This window comes from Sparus aurata, chromosome 6 (assembly GCF_900880675.1).
Source record: "Sparus aurata chromosome 6, fSpaAur1.1, whole genome shotgun sequence".
Lineage (NCBI taxonomy): Eukaryota > Metazoa > Chordata > Actinopteri > Spariformes > Sparidae > Sparus > Sparus aurata.
This window is the reverse complement of record NC_044192.1, coordinates 20,840,219-20,853,579: the sequence shown is the minus strand read 5'-3', so window position 1 is coordinate 20,853,579 and position 13,361 is coordinate 20,840,219. Positions and strand designations below refer to the sequence as shown.

Below are 13,361 nucleotides of genomic sequence, written 5' to 3'. Positions count from 1 at the left end.
ACATCTCGTCATGCCTGACCTGGAAAATGTGCATCTATCACTGTGGTTAATGTGGTGCAGTATGGTGGTTTGGCTCTGGCCTCAAGCAAAAAAAAAAAGTGACAGCCAGGCCATTAGCACATAGAGACAGAGGGAAACAGGCCTAGTGAAGGGCTGACAGGTTAACATCAGTAATAAAAATAATAAGGTTTTATACAGGGCATGGTTTGGGTTTTTTGGTTTGTTGATTTCCTGTTTTATTTTGCAGCCGTATCCTCTTGTGTCTTGCTCAGCTGTGTATCAGCCTGTCTAACATCAGCCTTGTTAGCACTGCCCTGTTCCTAGTCTCTCTCCACGTGCACCTCATGAGGTCCTGTTGCCTACGCGTCTCCTGTACCTGTTACCTTAGCATCCTGTGTTCCTGAATTGTTCATGGTGGTCTTCTAGTTTGGCCTCAAGTTTGTATTTCTGCTTAATTTTTTTTTTCGCCTGGATTTTCCTTTGTTTGTCTTTTGTTGTTTGTTTTTGGATTTTGGACATTGGACTTTGGATTTCATACTCTGGACATCAGCTCATGTCTGCCTGTGTGTCTTGCGTTTGTGTCCTTTCTGTGTAATTGTGACAGTAGCGACAGTCAATAGCAAACCAAAATGACTGAATACAGTATTCAAGATTATAAAACTCTATCAAAAAAGTACTTAACAATCAACTGTATGGACACCAGGTGATTAATCTTGCTCGCGGTTTAATAAATTGATGATGGATTTTTGTTAATGTGTTCCAATGTAGATAATTGTATGTTAAAAATGTGATTTCTGTGTCAGTCCTCAGAGGAGGAATAGTTCACATCATAGTGTTGGCAAAAAGTGAGCCTCGTAAATAAATAAACAAAGCACAGAATACAACAACTGAAGTAGCTGAAACCAGAATTCTTCAAGGAAAATCAGGAAAAAATAGGGGGGTGACGATGTGATGACTCTTTGCGTATTGCGTAAGAGTGAAACTGCAAGAAAATAACAAAACAGACAATGACATGTTCAATCACAATGAAATCTGAGAGAAAATAACATCACACACTGAAGGGGAAGGTCTGTTCGTGCACATCTAAAAGTACTAGATACAGAATAGTTCCACTGATCTCGTCTAAAAATGGCCGATAAAGGCTTCTTCGTCTTAACTTTGGTCTGCTTGTGTGCATGGTGACTGGTAGCAGGTCACCCGGGGCTGAGAGCTCAGTGCCAACCACATTAACCGCATTCATGCCTGCAAAAACAGAGCCTCCGCTCACCAGCTGACTTCCAGCGATTAGCGGTTTGCTCAACAAAGTCACCCTTTTAAACTCTGGTAATCAGAGTTTCCAGCAGTGCTACTGGCGCCTAATTTGAATAAAAGGGACATCATATTAAAGTGTTAGATTCAGAGGAATATTACTATTTTTCTACTTGACACATCTACTGTACAGCTGCTTGGGTCAGTGTTGGAAAGGCTGTTTCCTCTGCTCTAAGCCATGAAAGGACAGATAACAGAAGGACAGACACTAGACAATAGAGGTAGTGTGTGTGTGTATTGGGTTGTATTTTTTTTTATATACAGTGACAGTCGGTGGCAGACGAGGGCAAGGACATGCTGTGGTTGTCCCAGCAAAGCTCCCAAAAGCAGTATTAATGAGAACAAATGAACGAGCATGAGGCGGTGGAGGAGGAGAGCGGGAGACTGAGCAGAAGCCGTTCTGTCAACACTGACGGAGTCCCTTGAAATCAAACATCCTTCTGTAGCTGCGTGATACTACACATCGCTGAACTTCTACCCCGTGTCAACACCAGCATATCAGTGTTAAGTTTGTTACGCAGAAATTAATAATGAAAGAAAAAAAAAAGATGGCGATAAACATTCATCGGGGCCAACGGAGCAGCTTGAAAACAAACAGCTAACAGGCTGAGAGTGAATGAGACGCAGGAACAGATGGCGAGAAAAAGCGACAGTGCTGCTGAGCTAAAACCAACATCAGAAATCCCAGCTGAGAGATGTAAACAAACACATGTGCCAAGCGCATATACTTACATCAATCATATCGGAGACGTCATGGATGTAATATTTTGCCACAACTGCATTTGTTGCTGCCAGGTTCAACAAATAGTCATTCCGGGCTTTTGTGCATTTCAGCTTGTTCTCCGAGTACTTGGCTTGCCTCTGGGGAGGAGACAAGACACAGAACAGATGAAGGAGGGGAAAGAAAAAAAACGTCAGTGCAGGAAAATCAAACAGTGGGGAGAGTTTGAGTGTGTGCTCAGGCAGCTGCAGCTTTGGGACCATCAGACAGGTAGAGATGGCGGGGTAAACAGGCTCTGGAGTAACTTGCCTTCCACAACCAGCCTTGTATTTAGTCATTATTCTGTCTCTTGAGTACCAGATGCTGCAGAATGTGGATGCTGACAAACAAGCACTCAAGGCGGCTCCATCTTTAGCGAGCTGAATGAACGTATGATATTCAACACAGAGAAGTGATAGTGGTATCAATCTTCACATTTCTGCTGTTCTTAGCAGCAAACATGACTAGTTCCAAAAAAGTGTCCCTTTAAAAAAACGTACATACGCAGACTGTTTATTAGAAGCCTTATTTGTTAGTCTTAAATAATCTGACATGGCTGGATATCTCATTGTCTGTATTTCTAGTGCGATGCGTGCAATTGTAATTAGTACTAAAGAATATAAACAGAAAAACAGCAACATTTCCCACTGAGTGACGTTTGTGCTGAAAGAACACAACATTTTGATTTTGAAAAACTTGTGATTAACAGTATTGACAAAGCAGCATCATTCTTAAGCAGATACATTTCCCCCGTTATTTGAATTGTTTGCGCATTTTCACTGCACATGGACATTTCACTTCCAATTTCACAAAGGAATTATGATGCAAATTGCAGCAGTGGGTTAGAGAGAAAGAGATTAACTTTTATTTCTTCCTCTTCCTCCTCCAACCTGTTTGCAGGCAGAGTCGTGAGACAAAAGCTTAGAAACAAGGCAAGCAATGGAAAGAAGAATATTCATCGCCACGCTGTGGTATAAATAGTGTTCAGTTCCATCTCTTAGGAAAAGCAGCCCGAGGAGGGAGAGACTCCGTCGCCCTGACAGCCTTTTGATTTCCTGCACCTGAGAGATAATGGGAGTTTCATTTGCATGAAGAAATTCCAGAACAAGCTCCAGAATGAGAAACGCATGGGTGCATCTGAAGTACAGGCGGCTCCAGAGAGAGCAGCAGAGGCCCTATAGTGCTGGCAGAGAAGACTACACAGACTAGAAATCTGCATACTATGGAAGGAGAGTTGAGTTACTGGTTTATTACAATGCTGTCTGTCTGCTGGTCTGTCCCTCTCTCAACCCAACAAATGCAGCTGGTTCTCCTTTCACAGAAGCAGACTCTTCTGACCTCCTCGATCTGCTTTGACAAGACTATGCTCGACCTGCACTGACTGATTTTTTTGGCCACTTGGGGCGATGGAAACCAGCCGTGAACATATTACTACATGTCATCTTTTTTCCAGTTGGCGAGGGGAGCTTGTTTGCAAACTTCACACATCAACAACGCATGGAGCAACATTAGCATTCATTTGGGTCCCTACCTCTGACTGCCTGGCAAATCCAAGTCCAATATTCACTCCACTTTCAGCTCTGTTCTTGGTCTAACTCAAGATGGAAATATCAGACTCCAGCTGCTAAATGAGCTGGTTTAAGTGTTATACAGTGGGTCTAGCAAAACAGCTGCCTGCTGGATTGCTGAGGGGAACAAAAACACAGCAGAATCCCTCCTTGGCCACACTCACCTTCTCTTTCATCTTCTCAATTTTCCTGACGAAGCCACGTCTGGGCTGGCGGTCCTCGTGGCGTAGGAGGTTCACGTTAAGATCTCCGGACTTGCTGAACTGCTTCTCCTCCTGCTTCTCAGCATCCTTCAGCTTGCTCTCTGCGCTGATGCTCTCGGTGTGGTACATGTGGTATGTTTTCATCACCTGCAGCAGGAGCATGACAGATATTTAGCAGATTGAACATTACTGGGGCTTATCATCATCATCACAATCTGACAATCAGAAGATACCCTATTTTTGTAACACTACTCTCCAGTCTCATAGGCTGAGAAAAGCAAAGTTGTATTTTATTCATATTTAGTGACATTGTTCCCTGGATATGTGATATAGTTTAGAGTTTACATCTGCAGCTCATTAGATCAAGTACAGATGTTTTGTGGCTATACTGAATATCACTTTCTTACATCGATCTACCCACTGTCGCATCACAGCTGTTGACTGGCGTAAAGTGTTAGGTCACCTTCTGGGGAATTTTTACTTTTTAAGCTCCCAGATGTCCTCTGCAATTATTCTGAGTTACTAGAAATTCCCCGGTAATACTAATCCTGTGTGAAAACGGCTTAAGATGCCAAATAGTCTCCAGCTTCTCAAATGAGAGGACTGGCTCCTTTTCTTCGTCTTTTTGTGAAGCATTTCATGGCATAAACAATTCTTGGGTTTAATGGAATAATACTCTGATTACTCAATTTTGAAAACAACTGTTGCAGTCCAGTATGAAAGAATATAAAGTGAATAGACTGCATTTGTAGTCAACACATTTAGTCAGTCAGCCATAAATATGTAGCAGTGTCCACTGCTGGGAATTATAAAAAAAGAAACAGGTAAACAAGCCCAGATTTAATTTAGTCCACTCACAGAAAAAGTTACTAAAGATGGAACAAGCTGTGAAACCACTGTCAAACAGATGGTTCAACTGCTTTTGCTTTCAGGACAAACATGAAAAGAGCATCTCATAGAGACACTTTTGTGCCTTTTTGCTCATATATACTACCAATGCCTCTGCAATGGCTTTCAACATTACTACAGAACCACTGTGTTGATAATGCCGAATTCACTCCCAGATTTTACCAATCCAGTCTGCTGTGATTGGTCAGCTCACACACGCCTGAGCCAGCATCGCTCACAGTGTCTCCAGTTGGATTTTCTCTGTCTTCAGCTTCTAGTTAACTTCACTTCCGCTGTGAATATAAACTTAAACTATGAAAATGTATGACATGGTGACGTAGTGATGTCAAGAGGTCACATAATTAAAGGCGGGACTACTGACGAGGTGTTTCAGGCACTGTGTGAGCTTTTTAACTTTCGTGTGCACAAGAACCTTTTCAACACACTGAAGGAGAGGAATGCCATGGAAAAGTATAATAGGCCTGCTTTAATTAAGGAGCTGCAGAGTTTTGTGCAGGACTGTACTGATATTAACCAGGGACTGTGCAAAAATTTAACGTATTCTTTGTAACACAAGTACGTAAATACAAAGGAGATAATTATAGCTGCTGCACAGCGATGGGTCTGGTCCGGGCTATTTTTGGCAAATTTAGGCAATTCTAAGCGACAGACAGGAGAATAGGAAGACAAGACAGTTGACAACAATGTTCATTTTGAACCACTTCAGGCTTGAAATCACAACTTCTGGAACCAAAGACTGTCATCTATCGCTCTGAGCTAATTGGCAAGTGGCAATACAACAGTGGCTTCACAAATTGAGTAAGAAGACAAATCAAGACAAAAATCTGAAAATACACATATTGCAGCATGGAGATGTTGGTAATTTGTTTTTAAAAATGATTTATTTGCTCCATAAGTGAATAACTGATGTTTAAAAATGCTGCTTGCATTGACTGCAATTATTCACATGAGAGAAGAATTCAAAATGTTCTCAAAAATTAAGTTTTTTAGGTAAAATTCTGATATTTGTCAAACATCATCTACGATGACTCTAAAAAAATTTCAATTTTTTCATGAACATTGAAGATTTATTTATCAATTTGCAGGTATATGTTTACAGTAGTGTTCACAGTCAAACATTTTCATGCACTGTAGGCAAAAATTGTGGGAAACTTTTTATAAGTTTTACAGTTAAAAAAAAAAACCAGAGTGATGGACTTCATAATTTTTAATAGGTTTAAATGTACAAAAGTTTCTTTAGTATTGGGGCTACAGTTTGATGAAAGTGTGAAGTTCTAGCGGGTTAATTTGTTATGAATTTTCAATGTTTTGAACTTTAGATGCTTGCTGTAGCACCACCATCAGGACTATTGGCTTGGGTTTACAGCTGAGGTAATCTGGCATGAGACTGGACCTCTGGCAAAATTTGGTTAGCGTTCACCCATGGTCCGGTCTAAGCTATTTGTTTTTATTTAATTTATAGGATTGCTGTGATGACACCATCAGGACAATTGTCTTGTGTTTCATGCTGAGGACATCTGACATTTTGATCTGTCATCATCATGATCCTTGCAGACACCAAGAACCAGCTCCTAACTCACTGAGCTAATTGGCTGGAAGTGAGACATGCTGTGTAGCTTCATTTGTCGACTCAGGGAGTCACTGTCTGGGCAGCTGTTGTCAAGGCAGATTTCAAAAATGGTCAAAATGTCAGAAATTCTGTTACCTGAACAAAATTCTGATAATACATAAATTGCATCTTGACAGCATGGAAATGTTGGTGATTTGTTTTTAACTCTAAGTGTTTTGCTTCATAAGAGAACATCTGATGTTTAAAAATGCCTCTTACATTGACTCCAGTTGTTCCCATGAGAGCAGAATTCAAAATGTTCTTAAAAATTCAGTTTTTGAGTTAAAATTCTGATATTTTCCAAACTTCATCCACCATGACTCCAAAATATTCTCAATTTTTTTCAGGAAGATTGAAAATATATTTAGCAAGAATTTGATAGTATATGTTTACAGTACTGTTTACAGTCAAACATTTTGATGCACTGTAGGCTTAATTTTTGATAATTCAAAAATCCGAGAAACAAGTTTTGTGGAGGACAGTCTGAAGATGCTCTCTAGCAAGTTTGGTGACAATTGGGCAAAAATTGTGGGAGGAGATTTTATAGGTTTTATAAGTTTTACAGGTTTTGAAAAAAACTGAGTGATGTACTTCATAATTTGTGATGAGTTTAAGTGGACTAAAGTTTCAGCAGTATTGGGGCTACAGTTTGGGGAAAGTTTTGTAGGTATTTCTAAAATGTTTCAAATTTAAACGCTTATTGTGCACCCCCAGGAGGAATATTGACATGTCCTTGGCATTAAGTAAATCTGGCATGGGGCCGGACATTTCTGTAAAGGACCCTAATAATCTTTGACATCTTTCAATGTCGTCAGTGTAATTTCCTTCCAAAATCTGGTTTGATTGGAGCGTTTTCATGGTGGCCTGGTGGATCAATCTGGGCATCAATACAGCGGCAACACAGATGTCACTACATATGGAATATTTAAAGTGAATCCAGGGGCCGTGGGCTATGTGTGGTTCAGTCTTGGACTGTCAAAAAAAACTTCAAGTCGCCCCTTCATCCCCTCCTCACTGTGGCTTTCCTGGCCTCTACATCATATTCTAACTCTTCATCACCCCAGGCTTGTTCATTTTCAGCTCTTTTGTGCAGCGAAATGACAGACAGCATTGTTTTCTATGTTCTCTGCAGTTACCTCTTTACTTTGATCTCTGCTAACACAGACAACCCCAACACCTCGCTCTAACATGGTGTAGACAAAACCGTCGTGACAGAAAACCCTTGTTAGACAAGACAGAAGCATACCCAGTCTGTCTTAATTCATCCCAGATGCTCATTGAGGGAGTCTCTTCTCTTGGAAGCCTGTTGTCAAGCCTCGTAAAGGAACGTCCAAATGTGAGCTGTGTCTTTAAATGTCTCTGGCATTCAAAATAATATATGAACACCTCAGGATGTGAGACAGTCAACATAAACAGTAATTTATTTGTTTCCTGTCATCAAGTAAGTGATGCTTACTTGGTGCTGAACTTCAGCAGCAGGGCTCCTTTTATCTCCCTGAGAGCTACTCATCAAAAATCACATGTTTTCCATCGGGTCACTCGCAACTATAATCTTCCACTGACCTCCAACCCTCTCATAGTAAGATGTACCAGTGCTGCCATTTAAAGAGCTTTTTTCCCCTCTCTCTGTGTTGGAATAAATACAACTCCTCTCCAGGCAGTCTTAGACAACAACAAGAAAGTGACAAAGAGCTGCGAGGCACCTGAGAGTACTATAAATACGTGGAATAAAAGCCACTTGTCTATTCTCAGAGCGACAAAGCTCAACAGCAATGTAGCTGCTCCAAGACGAGAGAAACTAGGCTAACACTCTATTTCTCCCCGGGCTGTCAAAGCGTTTCTTTCAAACTCACTAGATTTTCCAGCCAACTTTGAACCATCTGACTGCAGGACCTGCAGCTAAAGACACACAGTAATTTGCAGGAAGACTGAGCTTCAGCTGTGTCCACAGGAGGTGTGTGTATAGTCAAGTCCTCTGACGACAGCCACAGGCTGTTTTAACTCCTGAGCAGAGTCTCTGAGCCGTTGAGAGGATGGCTGGAGTTTTTCATATTGAATGCAAGGCCACAAATACTTCTACTCAACATAAATTTAAATAGTGTTGGGATTCAAGCCCCTGAATCACAACATCTCTGATTTTGTGAGGATGCCTGACTATCTCCCCTTTAAATATTCTCCTCTCTGAGCACTAAAATCTGAAACACTGTAAGTTAAAAAATGGCTTGTATGGTAAAAAAGATAACATAATCTATATATTTTGTGGGTGATGTAGAGCAAGGACAAACAACAGAAAGAAAGACAAAAATTACAACCAAATACATTTATTTGACAGTAGATACAAATTTGGCTGAAAAAAGCAAGACCAACTTTAGAAGATATAAAAATAGACCAAGTGACACTATGGATAGTTCTTGAGAAGCAATCATCAGTGGCGGGATTTGACTAACAACATGTACCCTGGTCCTGGATATAAAGTGTATATAAGCAATGTTGTTGTTTTAGCTGACTTCCTGTCCGTTTAGCAGTTATCAAGTCCCTCCCTCCCCTCTACATCACCACATGAATGTGCAGCGGTAATCACTAGACACATACTAACAATAACAATGTCTTTTACTACATTTATCTGACAGCTTTAGTTACTAGTTAATTTTCTGACTAGTATTTCATGTAAAAAGATGGTAACAATGCATCATGTTAATAGTATTTGTATCAAATGTACCCAACTACCCAACAAAATATCAAAGTTCAAATCAGCGCCAACCTCGAACAACTACAGAAGTAAAATGTTATTATGATGGCATCAGTAATAATAATAACATGATATATAAAAGAGTAAAACAGTCAAACAGGTAATTTTCCAGCATTGTGAGTACTTTTGATACTTCAGTCCATGTATTTCAGTCCTGGTCCTGCATATGTTAGACGTTTCCCTGCCCCGACACGCCTGACTCAAATGAACCGCTCGTTATCAGGCTCCAGCAGAGGTTGATAACAAGCTGATCATTTGGATCAGGTGTGTATATATTCAGTATAGTATTCAATACTATTCTATAGTGTACATCATTTCAAGGTTTCTTTACTCAAATGTGCAGATATTGTATTTTGATATATATTTCAGCATATATGACATGCTGTGAATAAATAAATACTACTGAGAAAACAATGAATGAATAACTACAGATTATTGAATGAGGGAGTGAATGAAAGAAAGAAACACCAGCTCTCTTGGAAACAGGTTGTCAATGTTGTTGTTAACAAAAGAAGAATAGCGTATGAGACTGAAGAGCAGACATCAGACACAAGGAGGTGGATCGGATGTGATAAGATAAGCTGAAGGCTTATTGATCCCAGTGGGGATATTAAGTTGGTGTGGCAGGAAATTAAACCAGGTTCAATCAAATAAACCTGAATTTCACAGAGGTATTTTGCTGGGAGCGACATCAGGAAGCGACTGGCTTTAATGCATCTTGGCTTTCGCCCCTGTTACTCATCTCAGGTTTGGTACTGATGACAACAGTACAACAGGATCTTCGCTCTCGCTAAAACACTCCGGCTGCAGCGACATACTCTGAACAATATTTAAACAATAGCTTCGGCCCACAGTCTCACATCTCTCCCTCGCCTCTCACTAAGCAGCCAGGAACCCAAATGGGATTTCACACGTTTCTTTCAGCAAAATTTGCTCTGTTGGCAGCCAGTAAAAGCTGTTAGAAAATACCACAAGGTGATCACCATGTGGCCACGCTATTGATTTAGCTATTTCTGCACAATTAAACAGTGACAAGGGTGCAGTCATGAAAAACAAAACCAGCAGAGTGTTTCTGCTGCCTGAGAGTCAAACGTCTCTGCCTGCCTCATATGAATTGTCAAACTTTTCCATAGGTAATCTTTTTATATAGATTACACAGAGTCAGCTTTGTTTGTGCAGTTAATTACAGCTTCCAGATGGCAGCATCATGACAATCTGACATTTCTAGACCCGTCACTGAGATTAATAAACGAAAAGAAAAATAAACTATGCAAAGAGATACAAACAGTGGACTCCCTTCCAGTATGGGTACGATGTGGCAGATAGTTAGGGTGAAAAAACAACTATCAAATGTGAATATGCATGTGCATGAAAGTATTCATTTTATAGGAAGTGATGTCTGTTTTGTGTGGCAGCAGTAAATTTTTTCACCTTAGTTGTGAAGTTTCACACAGCTCTCACAATCCCCTTCTCATATTTGGAAAAGGACGAGGCCATATGTCGACATTTGGACTTTTAATTTGCAGCCAGACTGCAGCTGAGGCCAAGTAGAGCATGAGAGGAGGCAGCATCTGAGTTTTATCATGCAGCCGGAGAGGGGAGAATGGGTGAAACAGATATATAGGAAAATAGCATAAAGGTAGAGAGTAATGATGCGATTCCAGTGAAGATTAACAAATTGCTGATATTAGAATAACAGAGGGGAGGGATGATAATTGCTTAATTCACTGGCATAATGGATACAAATGTGGAATAATACAGCGTTGTGCAGTCTCTAAATGTATTTGACCTATAACACGGTCCTTTTACAAAGCATATTCCTGTATTTATTATACATGCACCTTTGATTCTCACATGCTCCCCGTCACTTCGGCCTGTTTCAGCATCCAAATGTACAGATGGCAGGACCAGGGAGAGTTGCCAGCTCTGCCCTTTGGTAGTTCGACTCCCATCACATTGCACAGATGAATAAGTCATATAAGGCAGCTTTGCCATCTCTTCTGTTTCACCTCGGGGGGCAGAAGATTGCTGAAGTTGCCTGGAGCTTGTCCAGTTTTGGGCACTAAGCCTCCCTCGATAAGAAGCCGTCTCTGTAACGGTGCAGCACCAGCACAGCCTGTCCTCATCCCTGACATACGCTCATCTATCTGCAGGGTTTCCTGCAGAAAATCCTGTTATTAACAATTCAGTTCCTCCACCTCTGACCGATTATTGTCGAATAAATACAATACGACAAGCAGAGAGGATGGAACCTGCATATATAACAATGTTAACTGGAAGAATGTATTTCAACTTATGCATGATTATTGATTACATTATCTGGCAGTGTCAGCGTTATATATTGGCAGCCTGTTTTAAAATACAACAGAGAAGACTCGGGAGATGTGCTACTGTCATTAATACTCCCCTCTGTAAAAACATTATTCCAGATAGAATTGATTGATAGAATTGAAGTATTAATTATCTGAGACATCTTGGCTATAAAGTACAACAGGAAACATTCATCCACGCATCCCTTCAGCACCTTCTTTATATTGAAACATATGGAAAGCAGCTGCTGGACGTTAAAAAAAGGAGAGGAAATAATAGGATGCTGCGTTAAAGCCGAAAGAAAAAATTAATGATGTGGATTACCGTTTCCTCAGCAGACATATCAAAATGAAGCCGCAGTCCATCTCAACTCAACCAGGTCATTATAACATTATAGTATCCACAACAAAGCAAAGTAAATTGGTGACATCTGATACAACAAAGCTACTGAGCTGGAACCAGTGTTTTCATTGTTATTGAAACAAGATGCACATCATATAATCTGCTTATCATTTCTCCTCAGAGGCTTTCAACCTCTCTAACAAATGATACCATGGTATGTTAAGGCAGGCATTTCACAGGCCTCCACCGAGACGACCAGTGATGTGACCCCGGAGCAGGACCAGTGCTGAAGGAGCCACCAGATGGGAAAGTGATCCTAGCAATGGGTGGACTTGGAAAGAAATGTAGCGTTCCACTTCATCATTTACAGCTGCCGCTCATCATGACCCCATTAGTATCGAGCAGATACACAATAAGTACAAAGAATGTATTTTTACAATTAGAACTCATAACCAAACAGGGGGAAAAAAATCACTATAAAACATCCAGTGCAAATATAATATGTAGCACATTCTCAGGAGCTATTTCAAAAGCATATTCATTTCCCACTGATCTACACTCAGTTGCCAGTTTATCATGCACACTTAACTCAAAATGATGTTGTCTAATGCAATGCTCCTGCAATGAATCCTCTCCATTTCAGAGAGGTGTTGATTCAAATTTATAGTTATTTTGGAGGCAGCAGTTTATGGTGCAGTTGAATTATGTTGCATCACAGTAAGAGGAGTTTACTACATTCCAGTCCAACCCTCAGAAACATGTCCTGGTATAATGTTTTACAAGAAACAGCACTGCAACAATTACTTGCAACATTACTCTCCAAAAAGACCAAGAAGAATATTATAAAAAGCCCATGAACAAAAGCAGCGATGCAGTCCATCATGTTAACTGTGACACATCCATGTTTTTATTTCAATTCAATTCAATTCAACTAAAGATTTTGCATCATAAAGTTTAACATCAAAATAATAAATCAAATCAGTTCAAGAAGTACTTGTACATGAATCTTGTAAGTCAATGAGTCATCCACAACACATTACTGCAAATGTTTTACAATTTAAGGCCTTGTCAAGAAGCTTATAATTTGAAACAGATACAGAATGTTTTGAGTTAGGATTAACAGTTTATCAGCTATCACAGGGCTCCTGTTAGTAGCCACATGCTGATAGTTCTTTCCACCTAATGTTACACCTGACTAATGCCGGTTCTGTCAATTGGCACAAAATCAAACTGCTTGAAGCTCGCACACCGGACCGGACTGTAAAAACTGGAATCTACCCAACCTTAGCTTCAATAGGCATCTCAAACACGTTTCATGCAGTCATGTTAACTAGGTCGTGTTCTAATAAGGAGATAATTAAATTAAGTCAAGCAGTCAAGCAATAAGTCCATTATCCAAATCTTGCCGCTTTCAGTTTTCATCACAGTCAACATGCTCTCGACAGTTGGATTTGTTCTGTATTTGGTGTGTTCACTGAGGTTCAAAAAAATTACAAGACACCTCTAAATCAAAGCAATTTCCCAAAGGCCCCTTCGACATGCTAAAAGAAGAAAGCACAGTATTTCACAATATACAATGACAAAATTTTTTATGAAAAGAGAA

General features: G+C 40.2%; 1 protein-coding gene across 2 annotated transcripts in view; it reads right to left on the bottom strand.

Annotated features, from left to right (window-relative positions):
- Positions 1–13,361, bottom strand: part of srgap3 (SLIT-ROBO Rho GTPase activating protein 3) — a 73,127-nt gene that overhangs the window by 24,558 nt on the left and 35,208 nt on the right. For both annotated transcript variants that reach the window (XM_030419598.1, XM_030419599.1), the window contains exons 5-6: positions 3,801–3,986; positions 2,041–2,169 (exon numbers count right to left, since the gene is read on the bottom strand). In XM_030419598.1, coding sequence (XP_030275458.1) covers positions 2,041–2,169; positions 3,801–3,986 — 315 coding nt within the window. The remainder of the gene's footprint in view (positions 1–2,040; positions 2,170–3,800; positions 3,987–13,361) is intronic.